The 21,094-nt window shown below is 38.3% G+C and overlaps 1 protein-coding gene across 1 annotated transcript in view; it reads left to right on the top strand.

Moving 5' to 3' along the window:
• Positions 1 to 20,221, top strand: part of LOC108677990 (nitric oxide synthase, salivary gland) — a 44,462-nt gene extending 24,241 nt beyond the window's left edge. Inside the window, exons 13-21 of the mRNA XM_047880457.1 lie at positions 1,223 to 1,397; positions 2,190 to 2,404; positions 3,405 to 3,693; positions 5,254 to 5,464; positions 7,285 to 7,372; positions 7,539 to 7,546; positions 15,838 to 16,040; positions 16,581 to 16,772; positions 17,089 to 20,221. Coding sequence (XP_047736413.1) covers positions 1,223 to 1,397; positions 2,190 to 2,404; positions 3,405 to 3,693; positions 5,254 to 5,464; positions 7,285 to 7,372; positions 7,539 to 7,546; positions 15,838 to 16,040; positions 16,581 to 16,772; positions 17,089 to 17,229 — 1,522 coding nt within the window. The 3' untranslated portion in view covers positions 17,230 to 20,221. The remainder of the gene's footprint in view (positions 1 to 1,222; positions 1,398 to 2,189; positions 2,405 to 3,404; positions 3,694 to 5,253; positions 5,465 to 7,284; positions 7,373 to 7,538; positions 7,547 to 15,837; positions 16,041 to 16,580; positions 16,773 to 17,088) is intronic.
• Positions 20,222 to 21,094: the final 873 nt, after the last annotated feature.

The raw sequence follows: 21,094 nt of genomic DNA, 5'->3' as shown, positions 1-21,094 counted from the left end.
TGACCCAAAGCTCACCTTCAGCACACACATTAAATAATACTCACAACAAAGCCAATAATACCATCAAAATTATCAAATCACTTACAACCACACAATGGGGAAAACAAAAAGAACTACTCACAATCACATTTCAAACAATCACACGTCCAATCCTTGAATACGCAAACTCATCCTGGTCACCAATTATATCACCCACGCACATGAACGCACATCCAAACAGTCCAGAACGCAGCACTCAGGATCGCCACAGGCTGTACCGCAGACACCAACATCCATCACCTTCACCAAGAAACCAAACTCCCACCCCTAACACAACACCTCAAACTTCACGCCTCACAACTCAGACAGAAAGCACAAAACCCAACCCACCCACTACATACCCTCACCCTTCAGCCGCACCCACACTGTCTCATGAAACAAACCATTTTCCACAACTCAGGTTTCACCACCAACATAGATACTCCGCCTGCACAAGCTACACAGGACACAATCAAACAAAATCTCAAAACAATCCACACTACAATCACAGTAAACTATCTTGCAACCCTCCCTCACAATAAAATTTTAAACATTCCCGCACCACAGATCCACCCATCTGAAATCAACCTACCTAGACCTGCACGCAGGAACCTTGCCCAACTTCGCACAAACAAATCACCGCTACTTCTCTCATACCTAAATAAAATAGACCCTGCCACTCACTCTTCTCCACTTTGCCCACTCTGTCTATCCAACACGCACAACACCATTCATCTTTTCTCCTGCCCTGAAATGCCCATATCCCTGTCGGTGGGCGACCTTTGGGCAGACCCCGTAAACGCCGCGGGGCTGCTGGCCCGCTGGAGCGACCGACTTGGTTGGCCCCAGAGCTGGGTCTAGGCCCCGCCTCGCGCCGTGAAGCGAGGCGGGGAGGGTCAACAACAACAGCTGTATGTTCGACTCCAGATACATGCGACAGTTCTGGTCAAATTCTACGAGGTAGCCGACGAGGTTAATTACACAAAGTGAATAGTGAAGCAGTGAGTTGCGTGTTCGAGACACGCAACAAGCTGTGATAATTTTTGATGTTCAGAATCGGCGACTGACCTAATAGCCTAATCAACTCTGGCACCGCTAAACCTGTTAGTATTTGCTAAAAATAGTAAACATTAAATCACGAATGAAACATTTCTCGTTTGAATTTTATTCGCATTCCCTGCACGCCATGCCTCCCTGTGCCCAGGTATGCGGTGTTTGCGTTAGGGTCGAGCGCATACCCCAACTTCTGCGCGTTCGGGACCTACGTGGACCAGCTGCTGGGGGACCTGGGTGGGGAGCGGCTCCTCAACCTCACCTGTGGGGATGAACTAGCGGGGCAAGAGCAGCAGTTCAACCTCTGGGCGGGAGAAGTATTTAAGGTTAAATAAAAGTTTCTGTTACTGTATAGCATGCAGTAAATTGCGTGATTTCGCCATTATCTATCAACATTGTGAAATAATACGTAGGGAATGTAATTTAATTTCAGAAATTTGCGAAAACAACATCTATTAATATTGAGAAATATAGTTATCGATAATTAATGCCTCTCCGGTTTACACTTTTTTGTTCATTGATTCGACATTAAAGAGCATGCATCTGATAAGCTGCCATATTTATGCACAATTCCTAGGCGCTCGAGTGCACGTAGCGGCCGGCCTAAGCACTCTTAGTGGCCGACTTCTTGTCTTTGATTTGTGAGTTTAGATGAAAAAGCTGTCAGTGATTGGCTGATGCAGGTGCGAACTGCTTCAGACAATGACCATGCATCAATAAAATACCGCACAACGTTCTTTTAACCGCGAAGAGGTTCTAAATACTGTATTTGGATTTATCATTGAACAGAATGTGGCTGCTGTTGGTTTCGTCACGACATGTATTTATTATGGGATTTATTATGAATATTCACCATAGATCATGATCACTTATACTTGATATGAAGGAATAAAGACTGACTATACTGAGCGTTCTGCTAAAGTGGTTCAAATTTTCAACAAAATCCGGTTAATTATTGAAGGGAAGACGACATGATGTACAACATAACACGACTTATGTTGTACATATCGGAACACAGCATGATGTTCACCATGACGGAACATGACATGATTTTAAACATGTCTGTGCATTTCACGATGTCCAAGATGATGACTAATGCGAAATATTACAAAATGCAGACGGGTTGCAAGACGTTCTGCTTGGACGACGAAGGCGCCATTCAAGACGCGACGGCGGCGCTGAAGGCAGACAGGCGCAAGAACCTCGACGTGAAGCTCATCGAGTGCGACAACGCAACGCCGCGGCAGGTCGGCCTCGCACGCGCCCACGTCAAGAAGGGCGTGCAGACCGTGCATGTGATCGAGTCCAAAAACCTGCATCCCGAAGAGTCCAAGTAGGTCTATATGGTTCTGTTATATATCTATTTGTTTAAAATGAGTGTTTGAATAATTTTAAGCGCTAAACATTGCTAAGCAAGCCCACGTCAAGAAAGGCGTACGCCGTGTATGGGATGGGGTCGAAAAACCTGCACCGCGAGCAATCAGAACACTTCCAAAGGTCGATTTTTTAATATCAGGTGTTTTGAAAAATTTTCTGTGCTAAATAATGCCACGAACGAAGAGATATCCATGGTTTTCAATGCGTCCAATTAAGTATCTGTTCGGTAAGCTTGCATAGTCGATTAGAACAAATAGGTTCAACTAAAATTGAATTAGCAATTTGAACATTGACCGAATCCATGTAACGTTACGATATGACTTAGGAGTTATTTGCTAGTTGTATACTCTGATTAGCTTTTACAATAGCGTGCTCACCTCTACAGTATTAGTACATTTATTTGCACTAGCGTTTGAAAATATGATCGTATCAACGTTTGCATTAACTAATAATCATATAATTACTTAATTACAAATTTTAAGTTATATCCACGTGGTGTATTGTTCTTTGCAGTCGCGTCAACTTATGCCGTAAATAATAATTATATTAGATTAATACTAGAATCAATTACTAGACCTCTTAAAGTTTTTTAATTGTTATTATCACTTTGTCAACTTTCGCCGTAACTATCAATTTCTAGATTATACCTCATAATTTTTTCGTATGGTTATTTTCATGTAGCGCCTTGTTCGTTGCGGTCGCATCTACTCGCAATAACTTTATTATACCATTAAAATTGTTTTATTTTTAAAAACAATAAATACGCATTTGCGTGGTACATTTCCTATTTTTTCATAAATGCGTGGCGCATTTATTATTTATTTTTTTCAGCCAGCACACTTTAAAATTGTTTTATTTTTAAAAACAATAAATACGCATTTGCATGTACATTTTCCATTTTTTCATAAATGCGTCTTGCTATAATAAATAAATAAATGCTATTATTATTTTCCTAGCCGGCACACACAACAAATAATATTTGACATCAACGGGCGTGAAGGCGCCCCCATGCTGCACTACAGCCCCGGCGACCACCTGGCGGTGCTGCCCTGCAACAGCAGCGACCTCGTGCAGGACGTCGTCCAGCTCCTGGCTCCTGGCCTCAACCCTGACACTCCTGTACACGTCATGGTCATGCGCGAGACTCATACGCCTAATGGTGAGCTTGACACTCCTGTGCACGTCATGGTCATGCGCGAGACCCATACGCCTAATGGTGAGCTTGACACTCCTGTGCACGTCATGGTCATGCGCGAGACCCATACGCCTAATGGTGAGTGATGCGTGCGCCTGATAGTGAGTGATGCATGCGCCTAATGGTGAGTGATGCATGCGCCTAATGGTGAGTGACACATACGCCTAATGGTGAGTGACGCATACGCCTAATGGTGAGTGATGCATACGCCTAATGGTGAGTGACACGCATACGCCTAATGGTGAGTGACACGCATACTCTTATTGGTGAGTGACACGCATACGCCTAATGGTGAGTGATGCATACGCCTAATGGTGAGTGACACGCATACGCCTAATGATGAGTGACACGCATACTCTTAATGGTGAGTGACGCATACGCCTAATGTTGAGTGATGCATGCGCCTAATGGTGAGTGACACGCATACGCCTAATGGTGAGCGATGCATACGCCTAATGGTGAGTGACGCATACGCCTAATGGTGAGCGATGCATACGCCTAATGGTGAGTGACGTATGGTGAGTGACACGCATGCTGGCCACAACCCTGACACTCCTGTACACGTCATGGTCATGCGCGAGACTCATACGCCTAATGGTGAGTGATGCATGCGCCTGATGGTGAGTGACGCATACTCCTGATGGTGAGTGACGCATACGCCTGATGGCGAATGACGCGCATGATTAATAATGAGTGGCGCATGCGCCTAATGGTGAGTGACGCATACGCCTAATGGTAAGTGACAAGCATGATTAATAATTAGTAACCCTTAACCCTAATGGTGTTTCATCCACGGGCGTAATATATTGTTATGATTGTACGACATAAAGATAATAATGCTCTGATTAACGTTTATATTTACTCCCAAACTTTTTTTCATAATCAGACAATGAGTGTGGATCGAGTGTTATTGTTCTTCTTTTAATTTTGAAAAGAATGCTGATAATAAGCAAAATTTGCTGAAAAAAATTGAGTAGAGAAGGAACTGTATTGAATGATTAACAATATAATGCTAGATATCATGAGACATGGATGGTTAACACGGCACGGCACAATATGTCAAGGCCGGAGACGTCCACTTTATCCTGCACGGTATGCCTATGCCTCGAATGACGACATTTCAGGCAAACATTCTGAAATGATATCAACCTGATACAATAACATAATATTGCACAATATGCCTGATAAGATACCACAACACTGCACACTATGCCTGATATGATTCAGTCCTAGTCAACGGACCGAGTAGACCGATTCAGTCCTAGTCAACGGACCGAGTAGACCGATTCAGTCCTAGTCAACGGACCGAGTAGACTGATTCAGTCCTAGTCAACGGACCAAGTAGACCGATTCAGTCCTAGTCAACGGACTGAGTAGTCCGATTCAGTCCTATAGTTCTTCAGACTCTTACTTAGCAACTTGTGGTCAGATGCATTCAAAACAATCCGGTAAATAATATGAATAGTTTTTATTAATTTCCAAATGTTAAGAAATTAGGGATCTGTGTTAAAGTTTCAAGTCAGAAAACAACCAGACAGAACATTTAAGGTATCAGAAGAATGTTTTATAGTTGTTCAAATTCGTCGATCATTTATACCGTGTAATAAAAGGACGCCCGCGCGTACGAGGAGTGGAAGCACAAGCGCTACCCGCACCTGCTGGAGGTGCTGCAGGAGTTCCCGAGCGTGAAGCTCCCAGCGTCGGCGCTGGTGTCGCAACTGCCGCTGCTGCAGCCTCGCTTCTACTCCATCAGCTCCTCCCCTGCGGCACAGCCTGGCGAACTGCACCTCACCGTCGCCGTAGTCTCGTACAACACCGAGGGTGGGTCTTCACGACACTTTTTTGGTTGCTTTGGGCGCATTTTCAGTTTCGTCAGGCGCATTTTCAGTTTCTTTAGGTGCATTTTCAGTTTCTTCGGGCGCATTTTCAGTTACTTCAGGAACTTTTTTAATTTCTTCAGGCACTTTTTTAGTTTTTTTCAGGCGCATTTTCAGTTTTTTCAGGCACATTTTCAGTTTCTTAATGACACATTTTCAGTTTCTTCAGGCGCATTTTCAGTTTCTTCAGGCAAATTTTCAGGTTCTTCAGGCACATTTTCAGTTTCTTCAGGCTCATTTTCAGTTTCTTCAGGCGCACTTTCAGTTTCTTCAGGCGCATTTTCAGTTTCTTGAGGCGCATTTTCAGTTTCTTCAGGCTCATTTTCAGTTTCTTCAGGCACTTTTTTAGTTTTTTTTTTCAGGCGTATTTTCAGTTTCTTCAGGCACATTTCCAGTTTCTTCAGGCACATTTTCAGTTTCTTTAGGCGCATTTTCAGTTTCTTTTGGCGCATTTTCAGTTTCTTTAGGCGCATTTTCAGTTTCGTCAGGCGAATTTTCGGTTTAGTCGAGTTGTGTTCCAGCTTTTTCAAGTTCGGCTTTAGTTCCCACAAGTTTAGTTTCAATTTCCTCAAGTTTAAATTCTGTTTTCGCAATTTTAGCTTTAGTTAACTCGATTAAACTTTATTTTCGTCAAATGTACATTGTTTACACAAGTACTATGATCGGTATTGGGGCATGTGAATTTTCTCGAATCGTTAACATTTCACTCCTTGCCATCTGTGCTACAACAAATTGACTGTGTTCGTTCAATAACTTTGGATATACGCATGATGTTTCACGCTTATATGATATTTCACTCATGAAATGTGCCTTGATGAATTAACGAGACTGGAGTGTCGGTGGTGCCAATTCATTTAAATGTAATTTATCAAATGAAGAGAAACAATAAACTATTCGTGCTCCATAGCGAACAATTTTTTTATGCAAGCAAATCACGCCGAACAAGGCATTGGATGAGCGGGCATTAGATAAGAACTAATCCAAACTTTCTTAGTAAAAGTCATGTAAATTTGCATGAAACTGCTTTGAAAATTTTTTTAATATAACTATGATTTAACGATGATCTCTCATGGTTTGATCGCTGGAAGAGGCTAGTAACCAAGAAAATTTCGTTGACAACGTTTGGAATCAATTACATTCGTAGTACATTTATGTTTTTTATTTGACATAAGGACTACAAATTATATCACTAAGGAGTAAGTCTTGATTTAGAGAGTTTGTTGTAGTAGAAGTATCGTCTCTGATGCCTATATGTCATCAACAGTTTCGTTATTTGATGCTTCGATTTGATGAAATTCCTAAGAATTTCTGTCCATCCTAAATGTGAACTTTTATATAAAAAAAAAACTAAAAATGAGTTATTCTGCCTATCTCATTTTTTTGTCGTGTGGATTTCGCAAGATAGCGATTTTTAATTTGTTTATTAGTCGTGCCTTGGAATAAAAACCAATTTATTCCCCTAACCAATTTTACATTGAACGGCTAAAGCAATACAAGAATCTGAGACTATGTTTTCAGGACCATTATGGGATGAAAAAAAACAGTGAAATAAAGGTCGGACCGGCGTTCTAAATGGCCGGCCTTCTCATGAAATTCGGCCATACAATGGTTCGGTTTCATATTTGGACTTTTAAAAGAATAATGTCAGGGTTTTATTTCACGAGGCAAACTGCCGCTAAAACTCTGGCCCAAAAGTTCTTTTACTGTTTTTTCCTAACAGTGTGTATATGAAACGACTTAATTGTGATTTGACTCATTTTTCAGACGGTGAAGGTCCGCTGCACTTCGGCGTTTGTTCGAACTACTTAAAATCGCTGAAGCCTGGCGACGAAGTGCAGTGCTTCGTCAGGAAGTAAGTGGAAGGCTAGAGTGAAAATGAAACATGAATCGTGTAAATGGTTTCTATGCAATTTCTGAACAGTTCTGATATTTAAATTGCTAATTTTAAATAAATTTAATTTTTAAATTTATTAAATTAATATTAATTTAAATATTTAATTTTTAGCCTCAAGTTTCAGAGCCTCAAGTTTTATTGTGATGTCGGTTGTGTTTACTTTGTTCAGAGCCTCAAGTTTTATTGTGATGTCGGTTGTGTTTACTTTGTTCAGAGCCTCAAGTTTTCTAAGCAGACTGGACTGTACCACATGTTTTCGTTCATGAAATCAGCAGCAATTTTTCCGACGCATCGCATGCCAACTGCCTCTTGCTCGATCTGTCTTATTGAATGACTGATATTAAGTTATTCCTCGTATTGCATAATACTGCGATTCCTAAATTAATAATTATGTCATCGGTTTTTAATGAAGATTGATTTAATTACCCTGATTTATCTTTTAATTTGTATGATCCCACCGTGAGAGATTATCAACCGCAGTATATATGAACATTATGATAAAAATGCCATATATTAGTGGGAAAACAAACTTCGAAAATTCATTAACGCAGAAAACATTGAAACGTGAACGCTTCAACATCTGATGAGCACTGGTCTTACATGACGACATACGAGCGGTTTCAACAGCAACGTTCTTTCCCTTGTCGCTTTGCCTATTAGCTTGGACCGCTGAAACTATTGAACTCTGAGTCGTTCGTGTGTGATTCTTCGTTAGTTCCTTCTTTAATTCTTTTGCTTCTGTAAGGTTTACTTGGGACGTGACCATCGTGATCGTTTCTATCAACCCTTGTCTGTCACCAGTCTTTCGTTCGTTCACTTTTGGTCTGAAAAATTCAATGAGAACTACTACAGAAATGACGCAAAAGTCGAAAGCGATGAAAGCCATGAACCACACGTCGATGAGCTTAATGTAGGATGTCTTAGGGATGCTCTCGGTCGTCTGGGAAAACAGAGACACCAGCACCAGCAGAGACGTCAACGACACCATGATGCGATTCTGTTGAAATAATTAAATATTCATTTATTATTTCTTATATTGCGTCGCTAGTGTTGGCATTGTTCGATGAGTCATTGCAACTTCAGTAGTTACTTCATTGTAATGAGATTAAGTAAGTGATATCGTGAAACTTTCATTAAGTATTCAAATTATATACATTCTGAGCTGCCAATTTGTGCCGCACCGGGAAATCATCGATGGCGAAGTAGAAGACGTAGTAGCACACAAGTACTATGAGGAAGCTCGGTACAAACGCGTTGCCGATATAGTACGTGTACTGGTTCCGGAACTCCAACGTGACCTGAAAAAACATGATCTTATAATCTTAAAACAGACCCAATCAAATACTTTCATACAATTTCATAACTAGTAACTTTCTTTCAAGGTGATATCATTGTTCGTCTTCTTAAATATATCTATACGTAGACGTTGTAGACTTCTTCATAACTAAAAACTATGTTTATTGTGATGAGAGGTTATATACATACGTGTGTTCAAACTTAAGTTAGGTTATCTCAAAATGTTCAAACCGATTTCTACAATGCCTACCTTCATCTACTCTCTTGTCTATTTTCTTGCCAAGCTTAATTAATACAAGACCAGTTTACTGACCCTGGCAATGGGCATGTCCTTCACCACATGGACGTCCATCTTCACTAAGCTGTACTCCAGCAAGTCTTGCCTCCCTTCGAACCCGCTTACGGACATGTACTGAGTCCGTGGAGAGTATCATAGAAATAACGAGCATGTTTTGTGAAATAGAAACGATTTATATTTCGACTTTTATCCATGGTGCAAGTATCAAACGTACTTCATTATCATCATTATATCACATGCATAAATAAAGAAGTACCAAAGATATATCATTCATCTTGCAAGCATACTTATTGGAATATTAAAATACATAGCATTAATCTGTCATGCAGGTATAATTTTGTGAGAGCTGGACGAGAATCTCAACGACATTATTTGCTTTCGTCAATAAATCCGATCATTTGATACAATCAATCAAATTTTACACATTATTAAATAAAATCTCAAATAATAGTACACATGATTCCATGTTATAAACCTTCCATTATTTATCGCTCAAATACCACATTAGACTTATCACTCGACCAGTCAAGTTCTAATTTTATGTATTTTTTGTATATATATTCATCTCATTCTTTATTAATTTCGTTGCACGGCAATGATGATTTAATGTGGAGTCATTATCTTCAGTTCTTACCTCTTTAATCTTAAGGCTTTCCGTGTTTTCCACCTTGATGTTGAGTTCACATCTCTGCGTGTCGAAGGGATACGCAAGTAATTGGAAGCGGCATGTGAAGGCAGCGCCGAGCTTGTGCGTCAACAACAGCGTTAATTGAGCTCCTTCATAATAATTATCTGAAGATGGAAAAAATATTGTACACATTTGGTTTCCCGTTGAGATTATTATTTACTCAAGGAATCATTATTAATCTTCCCTATGATTTTGAGACGGTGTTGCAATTGAATCTATGACTAAATTTTAACTCGTAATGTGTGCTAGTTACGTCTCATGATTTAGTTTTCTAATAATTGTGATAATTGACCTATATTATAGTTAGTGTTTATGTCATAGTTATCGTCTATAATGAAACGGCTAAAGCAAAGGGTGGGTCATATGCGTAGTATTTCAATTTACAATACTTAATTAATGGGTGGTACAGATAATATCGTTAAATGACCATATCATTGAAGCTAATGAAATAAATGAAATTATAGCGGAGAGAGGAACATTAGTATTTCTCTGCTCATAGCAAAAAAAAATTAAATGCTAAACAAACTAGACCTTCTGAAGAATGGTTGACGCTGTTATTTTTTGGCATTCCTCGCTTTTGAATGGATAGTGCTTTAGAATGTTCAGTGACAGTCACGGTGCTGCCTGAGTTGTCTTCTAAGATGATTATGGGCAGCCATATGCCAGGTATTTTGGGCACCGTTTGAGGGACGTTATGGAGAAAATGTCCATAGATGCGAGGGTCCGACCACCAAATGTAAACGTATAAATCAATTGTGAGCGCGAACGAGCTCAAATCCAGTTTTTTCACATTGATCAATTGCGCTGATATTTCTGGAACGAAACTCCCACCATCTTGGCAAGGAGGAGGATGCTCAGGCTTGTACATGCTTGGCAGTGAAATGCGGTTACAGCCAGCCTCATCAGAAGCGTCGGCGCAATGGAGGCTGGTGTCGCAGCGTTGAGTTTTCGAAATGCACTCTCCATCTGCGCAAGTCCATTCTTCCTCCGGTTTACAGATTGTCAATGTTAACTCCAGCTGTTGGGAAAAAATCACAAAATATGCATGAATTTACTTAATTCGGATATCAGATCTAATATCAGATTAAACAAGTTTTTTCTCTCCTATACCCGATAGATTTGGAAGATTTTTCTTTGGATAATTATTGATTTTTTTCATGATCTTATAGTATAAAAGCAAATAATGTAACTACCTCCGACTTTTCACATCCTATTTGCCCTTTCCAAGTGGACACGCCGAGTGGTAGTCGATTATTCTTGCTTGAGACCAAAGTTATTTGTGATTGATCCACGATGTTCGTCAAGATCCATTTTAATCCATCGAAATAGAGTCTCGTCAGAAATGGCGATGAGTAGGACCACACGCTTTTATGTAACGAGTCTACAATCAGGCTATTTTCTAATTGAGAACCAGCGCATAAACCTAAAACTCTCAATTCTTTTTCATCATCGAAAGCACAAACTGGACACGCTGTTTGGTCGCAACGCAAAGGGTCCCACACATGGTCGCGACTGTCATACGACACACAAGTCCTATTCTCGGAAGTTTCATTAAATCCAATACTGAAGTTGTCGTACTCTATTGGTAGATTATCAGAAAATGATTTCCATTGTCCATTCTCTGTATCTAATGTTATTCCGTACCAGAAAGAATTGGACATACTTCCTAAGCATCCCTTCGAAACATAGTCGTAGTTTCTTAGGAACGCTAGTTCGGATTCTTCGCTTTTTGGGTAAAAGAGTCGGCCACCCAATGTTCTGCACGTACTCTGCGCCGTGTCGAAAGTTACTGCTTTTACGAAAGGTATGACAAATTCCTTTCGCGCGTCACAAACTTCTTCTCTTCTTATTGTGGATTTCACTACTAACCCTTTCATTTCGAACTTCTTCAGTTTCTCTTGGAAGTTCAGTAATACATTATCGTTGTCCTGGAAAGCTTTGCAGTCCGCGGTGTAAGCCTTCATTTGCTCAAGAGGCATACTCTTTTTCGAGAACCACATATCAGTTTGGTATCCGATGAAGGCCTGATGTTTGTTGAAACCTCCCTCTAACGAGTCCAACTCTTGTCCGATCACGAATCGACCTCCTCCCTTCAACGGTTGCCCGCCTACTGCAAGCGTCCTCTCATACGTCTGCAGGGATAACCTTTATGCGAATGTTGCAGTATGTATACAGCAACTGAAGTTATTTTAGTAACTTCCTTGACTTCTGAATTTCATTTTATGTTATATTATATTCCGGAATTTTTTAGTTTAGTTCGTTTTGTTCACTTACGAATCAGACCAATACTACTTAACAATTATTATTCGGTGCTTACTCAGAATGGATTTTCACCCTTATTCAATTTATAAATGTTATCACAAAGCTGTATTAAATACTATTAGATTATTTTCAACAATATGCCTCTCGTTAATCGACGTGAATTTTTCCGCTTTTTACGAACGTTATAGAGTGATTAAAAATCAATTATTTAATATTTTGTTCAAATATCTGTATAACAAGCACAGTCATATATAGGTTGTATCACTGTAAACTTATTACTCTGTATACATGTTACCTGGTTGTCGAAGGCGAATCTCGTCTTTGTTGTCGTGTTAGTTAAAATGCTAACCGAAGCACATAGAGAATGCCAGCGCAACCTCCTGAGCTCATCTACAGAAAAGGACTCGTGTTCGATTCCTATGGCTTCAATTTGCACCCAGATTTTCTTCGAGTCTGAGTCGTGCTCTGTTCACAGAAATTAATGAATTCATTTTGAGAACAAGATATCTATACAAATTTTAAAGTTCATGTTTTGCAGCGGATTTGCTGGTCAAAGATTATTTCTAGCCGAAATTAAGCAGATAATTAAACAAATTCAATTAATTCAACCGAGAAGGTAGCAACGATGTCAAAGAAAAAATTGAAATTCAGCCAAGAAGAGAGATCGTATAAACTGGAGGCATTGGAATTTTATGAAATTTGTCTTATGATCATGCACACCTGTTTCATAGAGTACACCTAAATAAACGTGGAAGATGTAACTGGAGCATAAAACAATAAACTTGCATTGCAGTTCAGTTACTCTGGCGGCAAGCGTGAACTCGCGTCTACTTACTGATCGTCAAGTCAGAGTCGTCCTGGAAATAACTGAAGAATACCGTGTGGCCTTGCCTGAATCTTGTCAAATAGAACCTCACGCAGTAACTGAACTGTTGACAAACGCGAATTTTACAACATTGTTGTTATTATTGTGCAATTATAGGTACTTATTTGAATAAATTGAACAATAAAATGTAAATGAATGGACCTTGTCGGTCCAATCATAAACGATGGAAGTTTTTACTATGTTAGCGATTAGAAATTCGTGAATTTTAATACAAATTAAACTTTTTCGCACTCCTGAACGAAAAATGAGAAATATGGCTATTATGTATGTACTAAGCAGCAGGCATCCCAATGTTTTATTGTGTTGGAGAATGGTGAACTCTTTTTGACCTTTTTATTCAAATTTAATCGTATATGCTTAACAGCGTGAGATAATTGTTATTGAATGCTATGTTGAGCAAAATTCATTTTAAATTTTTTCATTCTTTACTAAAATTTTTTCATTCTTTACTACATTCATTCTCTTCTTTACTTTACTGTCGTGAGATAATTGTTATTGAATGCTATGTTGAGCAAAATTCATTTTCAATTTTTTCATTCTTTACTTTAAAAGTATGAATTACTTGCAAGAAATGGCCACGCGGTAAGCGATTCGTTCACCTGCCATAAGTCGGGTACAGCCTCGGTCCCAGCATCCAGCATGGTGCTGTCGTCGATGGTATCATTAGGGTGAAACATGACCAAAGTTTGCGGTTCGATCACTGAAAAAAACACACAATTATTTCTTTTAAATTGAGGAATCCAAAGAGAAAATTTCACAATTTCTTGGGCGTTAGATTGGAAGGAAGGAAGAAATGACACAAGATTCAGTATTTCGCAATGGAGCACCTTGGGTGCAAGTCAGCGGCTCAATTGAGTCTTCCCGAGGTGAGGTACAACATTCCATTTTTTTGCTATGGGGCACCTCAAACTATAGGCGATTTTCGGAAAAAGTTGGGATTTGGAAGAAACGAGTGATATGGTAGTATCGACGAATTGAAACGAATTTAAGCATTTTGGGAAAGAAACATAGGGTGCATAAAGGTAAAGCTTTATTGCATGTACTGTGACCTCCACCTTTTGGTACCAATGAGCTTTGTGACAATAAAGCGTGTTCTGTTAATGAAGTGGATTGTACTGAATTGATTCAACGGTGAATATTGATCATCGCGTGTTGTTTTTTGTATAACTAGGTCTTACATTTTGACGAAGCTTGCACTTGGAGGACGAGCAGGGTGAATGTTTTGAAAAAAGCGACCATGTCGGATTTCGACATGTGCCGTCAGCACCGTTTAGAAGTCAATGGCAGACCAGACATTATTCAGTCTTCATGGTATTGTGTACAAATCGATTGCGACACTAATGATGGAACTATCGATCGTTATTGTTTGCGACATTAATGATGGAACTATCGATCGTTATTGTTATGTCCTGAGGCTTGTAATTTTCATTGAGTTGTTTGCACGGAGCGTTTGCAGTCAGACATTCAGTCAATCGTTTTCTGTTTACCTGAATATTGCTTTGAATGTGTTCCATCTTGCTGTACCGCGTGATATGAAGACTTCTGCTAAATGTAACTTCAAACTGAATAAAATCATTCAATTTCAATAAGTCAGTTTTAATATTTTGGTAACTTTAAAAAAAAACTTAATTTATTTACAACATTTTTGGTGATTAAAAAGTATAAACAATTGTAGAACTTGTATTCCTTAGAAGTTCTTCGTGTTTAATTCACACGATGAATTTAAAACAATATGCTTTGCCTGAAGTCTTCGTGAATAAGAAAATATTACTTGCTTTGTTTTCATGTCTTCTTTTTAGCGTGAATTGGATTTTAGTGTGGATTGATCTTACAGGCTTATACGAGTAATGAAAATTATATTATAATTAATATTATACTTGTTTATAATTATGATTACAATTATTATAATGTAATATTGGATCATACAGGCCTATAATTTTAGAGGCCCTGATAATATTAATATTATGGAAAGAGTCGAGATATTCAACATCGCATCACGTATCGTTTGTTGACTAATGATCTGCTTAGCGTTATTGCTGGCAAATATTTGACAAAACTTCAATAATTTAAATTGAGTCGACGACCTTAATGTATAACAAACAGCACACAGAACGTGAATTGGTAATGAACGCAGTTACAGGCGGCAGTGGATGTGTTTACTCGAGGATGCAATTGCGTCGATTATAATAAAAAATGCTTTGCGGAGCAAAATGATCATTAATCTAATAACGAGATTATTGATGATTACGTCAAGATCTCGTGTTTATTTGTGGCATCGAACAGTGTTATGGGTACACACCCGCCTGAAAAATGGAATAATTATAACATACTTTTTAAATTGTGTACTAAATTTGATATAGATAAATTTTTGCCTGTGTTTGGCCCCAAAACATCTTGAAAATAAAGTAATATTTAAAAAAGTTGACGACGTGTCTTACGTGATCTACGTCTGTGTAGAAATATGAACGAAATTTAACACCTTGAATCTTTCAGTCTTTTCTTATAATAGGTGTCTTCTGTAGAAATTAAATAGTAGTCAAAAACCATTTATAAATTTTTTTCGTTGAAGGCTTGTATAATTTAAATGTAAGGTAGAAACTTATTTGGAGACTCAATATTGATTGTTGCAAGAAATTTATTCGGGGTTTATGATAAATTGAAGGTGAATTGGAATTAAATACCCCAGACCTTGAATAGAATGAAATGCTGTCAAGAAATATAAATATACGATTCTAATATCGTGGTCACATGAGCAGCAGCGATATAATTAATTCTCATCATTATACTCTGATTACTCTTCTGCGACTTAAAGTACACGAGTCCACATATTTCATAAGCATTGTTCGACACTATTCAGTGCTTGTATACAGTGAAGCTTATGTTATTGCTTGCGTTCATAGTCTAAAGCGTTACGTATATTTCAACCGAAGACTGTTATTTCTCGCTCGATTACCCAGCCATAAAATACATCGGTTTTTGTCCACACCGTTGATTGATGCCTTGTGATTATAATATGTTATATATTATAACCATATTATTGATTTTTATAGCGCCGCAGCGCGGGAAGATTAGTCTGTACTTCGGCTGCCGCACCCGCGCGCTCGACCTGTACGCTGAAGAGAAACAGGAGATGTTGGCTGCAGGGGTCTTGACAGACATACACCTCGCGCTCTCAAGGGAACCTGGAGTACCAAAGGCAAGTATGCTGTTGATTGTCAAGATGAATCCTATTTACTGTCGAGATTTACTTATATATGAATCTTTCAGTCTTTTCTTACAGTAAGTGTCTTTTCTAGATATTAAATAATAGTCAAAAACTATTTTTTAAGCTTTTTCTTGTAAGCTTGTATAATTCAAATGCAAAGTAAAAGCTTATTTGGAGACGCAATATTGATTGTTGTAGGTATAGTCTCTGATTGCGCTAGGGAAATGATAGGTAGAAACTTATTTAAAGACTATCTTCTATATGAGATGTATTTACAGACGGTAATTTCCCTCTGTTAGATATCAGATAAAGCAAAAAAAAATATTGAAATTGATGCGACCGACTATATTATAAAAGTCTTTGGATTATTACATCTTTTTTTCACATGAAAAAATGAATATTTAACTACATTATTTTCTAATTATATTGTTGTTTGCTTTTGAGTTTTTAAAAATACTTGAATAGTTGAAACAGTGGGTTGAATCCGATGAGCTACCATATTTAATATAAATTAATTTTTCTAACCTGCAGATGTACGTGCAAGACCAACTTGTAGAAAATGGTCGGGAGATCGTGAAAATCTTGGAGGAGGAACAAGGTCACTTCTATGTTTGCGGCGACTGTACCATGGCCGAACATGTCTTCCAGAAACTCAAGTACATCTTCCTTCAGCACACAAAGCGCAACGAACAACAAGTTGAAAACTTTATGCTCCAACTGAGAGTAAGTCTTACAAAACAAGATGAATATAAGGTTAACTTTCTGTTGATGAAACGCATGAATGTAGGGAGAGACTAATGACTATATAGTTAAATATTGGCGCTGATACGCGGAGAAATATCCAATAGTGTCTGTCATGCGGTAGTAGTTTAGTGCCAAAAAAATACTGAAAATAAGCTCCTGCGTTTTTTCTATCATTATAGATTGTTTTATAGCAAGCCCCGGGACTATACCTTCCTTTTCCCGTACTTCACTGCTTCAGACCTATGGCTCCTCGAAAGCAATTTTTCAACACATTTGTTCACTTTCCTCATTGCAGGACGATAGCCGTTACCACGAGGACATATTCGGCATCACGCTGCGCACTGAGGAGATCCACAAGGAGAAGGGAGAGAGCGCCCGTAGTCGCCTACCGCTGGCCCAGACTTTGAGCGGTGGCCCCAAGTTGACTCAGGAGTGATACACAGCCAATCCCCAGCAGACACCACCCGATCTTCCACTTCAAGAGGGAAACTCCGAACATGGTGTTTGTGCATGTGGGGCTTCGGAGGAGCATGTACTTAGTAACCATAGTCTGGAGACTGACGTTCCCAGCGTAATTGACCATGTCGTCTCTTGTCAGAATGACGGTGTACCAGCAGGGGCCAGAACAAAATCGTTTAGCAATAGTGGTGAAGCGGGCCTGAAATTACGGCGCGTAAAAATTAAAACCAGTGCTTGTGATCCAAGTCCCTTAAGTGTTCCAGCAGAGGTCGTAACAATATTAGAATCTTCTCTTGACGAAAATTGTAAAAACCCTATTAGCTTGCCCATCAAATCTCGGTATGCGGATGGCTCAGGCCGAACAGTTGACACCAGCTCCTCCATTCAGAATGATTTTCAGTATGATGGTACCACCGATGAACCCTGCGAAATTTACGATAAATTAAGACATCTTCAGCATGAAATCGCAGGAAAGAAAACTTCTCCTAACGTTCGGTCGATGAGTGCATCTCCTCAGATCGTTAGATCAAAGCTTAAAGCTCCGTCAGATCTGGAGGCTTCGAAGGAAAACGTCCACTGCAGTCTGTTATCCCTCGGCGCCACGCCCGGCGACTGGCAAGATAAAAAGCAGACGCATGAAGGCAATGGTAAGACATCGGCTTCTGGACTCGGATTTCCTCAAGAATTTTGGAAGAAAGTTGAAGTACGAGCGTCTGCGTTTTTCGCGTCATTTAGTAAAAGAAAAGAGTAGAAGTGTAACGTTGTTCGTTGCGAATGTAAACTATTGTTAACTTTCTTGCGGGCACTTTCAATGTTAATGTATTGTTATTATCACAAATGATTGGGAAGCCGACTTACTTCCGTATTTTGACTTCTCTAAGCACCAGTTCTACTGTTGGAAAAGGACAATGTTATTCGGTGTCTTTGTATATACACCCAAACATTTTCTAAAATCTTCAATATATATACCGGCTCTATATGAAAATAGAAACAATGAACGCTCAAAGTATAATCAGTTAATGTTTCCTTCACTACAATGTATTTCAATGGCATCTCGTGTAATTATTTGATTTACACAACAATTTTAATAGTATGCTGGCAATTTTAAGCTCGACAGAGGTTTTCATTAAATTTCCATTAACATGCGTGCAGTTTTCCTTCGAAGCTTGGACCTTAGGTTTGTCAAGCCCTTCAAGACAATCGCAAAAATCGCTGTGGCACAAGCCTTAAATTTGCTTGCTAATATCATTGATTTGAATGCAGGGTTTTTAATGTGTGTTGTGTTGCCAAATGAAACCGAAACTTATTTGTGCTCGCGGTGCGATTTTTTTATCAATAAATCAATTAACTATAAATGGCTTGTAGCAACCAAAGAAGCAACCAAAAATTTGTTAAAGAGTGTGCTTAACAATTGATATGACAATATATATGGTTAAGCAATATTTGTAGTGATTTCAAATCAAAATTTTGTCTGTGTTGAATTTTGTGTCTTACACAAAATTATCAAAAATGACTACTCAATACTTGATGTTTAAGAATTATATCATGTTTATGTTAAATTTGTATGAATGTTTGTGCAAAAATAATTCGATATAATTCAGGGCAATCAGTAGCCTTAATCGTTAATCAGGAATTCGCATGTCATTTGTTACGAATTATTTATTTTATGATATGAATTATTCGTGTTTTTTTCTCGTTTATTCAGAATTATGCGTAGTGCTTCCTAGCCCATAGTTTATTGCAGCGCGCCAATTAAACAAATCCGTCGTCCTTGCTGAGGAAACAACAATTAAAGGTGATTGGGTTTTGCTATATTAATTAGTTACTTATAATCTTCTGAAGTTGATTGCCTTCTCAGCAAAGTGCTACTTAGATTATGTATATGAACATACATCTGCTGGACTCGTTTTACCTCTACACATTTAGTTTTTACTCGTATTACCCCATGCATCTACTTGAATAGTGATTAAAAGGGTCAATAATGGTGGTTTAGTTTTATGCTTCCTTCAGCACTCAGAAAAATTACAGCCTTATTTGGTCATTGGAGTTTTCCAGTTTCCAAAAAAGACAGTGCGCAAAGGTTTGGGTTGTTGCTTAATTTTCATGCTTCAGTAACCTATGTATACAGTATATATACAGTATATTCAGTAACCTATATATTTTATTTTACGCTTGAAATTTGGTCCTTGAATGCTAGTAGACTCATTGTTACAGTCATTGACGAATCAACAAAAATACTGAATTAAGTGAATTGAAACTTTTTATATGTTGAATATAATTTAAGAAAGTTAAATGTAGTGAGAATTGATTATTAACTGTACAGTATCTTTCAAGCGGATCATGGAAAATACCAGACGAATTTTATTGTTTAATCTTTCAGCATGTGAAGGTTAAGGCTCCTTTGTCTTTACTTTGAATGTAATTTCAAAGATCACGAGTATCGTATAAAACTATAAGGTTCTCGCGGTAAATGCATTCACTCATTCTAAAGTTGTTTTCATTTTTATATTGTATGAAATTGGAAAAAACGAGATTCGTTATGTAAATTTTGAAAATTTTATCTCGATATACTTGCCTGTTTAAACATTTTGAGCAATTATACTTGATTTCAATCTTATATTTTTCTTGAGATTAAAACGTATTCTCAGATGTTGCAATTTATTTTCAAAATTCATTAAACATGTTCAAGGAAGTGGAAGTCCTCCGAATTACACATACCACAATACCCCGACTTATGACTTTGCTGGCATTTTATCGGTAAGATAAGTTATGAATAGATACTTAAATATTTTTATTGCTTCTTCACAAGTGTTTATGCGATATTATGGCATTTATTAAACACGTTGCAAATGCTCTGGTTGTTGTGCGTCTCTATATATGTTATAAGCTGGAATTTCTAACTATAAGTCTCGGTTATTTCACTCTCCGTATTGTGGTTTGATCATCTGGTTAATAAATAATGAAATTTACTGGTTTTTATTATCAGATTATGAAATTCACAGGTTTTATCTGACACATCAGAATTCAATTTTTTCTAGCATGAAGCCCACCACTAATGTTTCTCATCACTATCGGTAATATCTGCTTGAATATTCCGAGTTCTACTAAATTTTGAATATATTTGAATATATTCCTAGCTGAAATTCTGACATTTTAGTTGTAAGAAAAACAACTAGAGGGATTGTTGTCGGGTCGTTCGTTCCGTTGGTTCAAGGAAACGTGGTTCAATCAAGAGTAAATAGGCTTTATTCAGAGAACAGACAGTTACACGGATAACATGTGTTCGGGCGGCACGACCAGCATAACGGGATTAAAAGGTCCGCACACGTGTAACACTGCTAAAAGACTCCCGGATCAACCCGCCACTGACTAACGACACATTGTCTCAGCGAGAAATCCGCTAAATTAAACATGAGAAAACATGACAAAACTTAAATAATTAACGAGGAAATACTTAAATAATACAAGGCTAGCGTGAGACAGGCGAACTCACAATAATACAATATACAAATGTTAAAAATAACACCCTACAACAGGATTGTTCCTGAGCGCCCCACCGCTGAGCTCGCGGTGTCTGACCGTTGGTTTCAGTTGTGGGGTTAAGTTATCATGTAGGTAGGATTCCTTACATTAAGTTATTATGCAGGTAAGATTCCTTACATTAAGTTATTATGTTTCTTTAGGCATATTTTCAGTTTCGTCAGGCGCATTTTCAGTTTCTTTAGGCATATTTTCAGTTTTTTAAGGTACTTTTTTTAGTTTCTTCAGGCACTTTTTTAGTTTTTTCAGGCGCATTTTCAATTTCTTCATACACATTATCAGTTTTTTCATGCACATTTTCA

Source organism: Hyalella azteca, unplaced genomic scaffold, assembly GCF_000764305.2.
Source record: "Hyalella azteca isolate HAZT.00-mixed unplaced genomic scaffold, Hazt_2.0.2 contig5416, whole genome shotgun sequence".
NCBI lineage: Eukaryota > Metazoa > Arthropoda > Malacostraca > Amphipoda > Hyalellidae > Hyalella > Hyalella azteca.
This window is presented reverse-complemented; position numbering and strand designations above follow the sequence as displayed.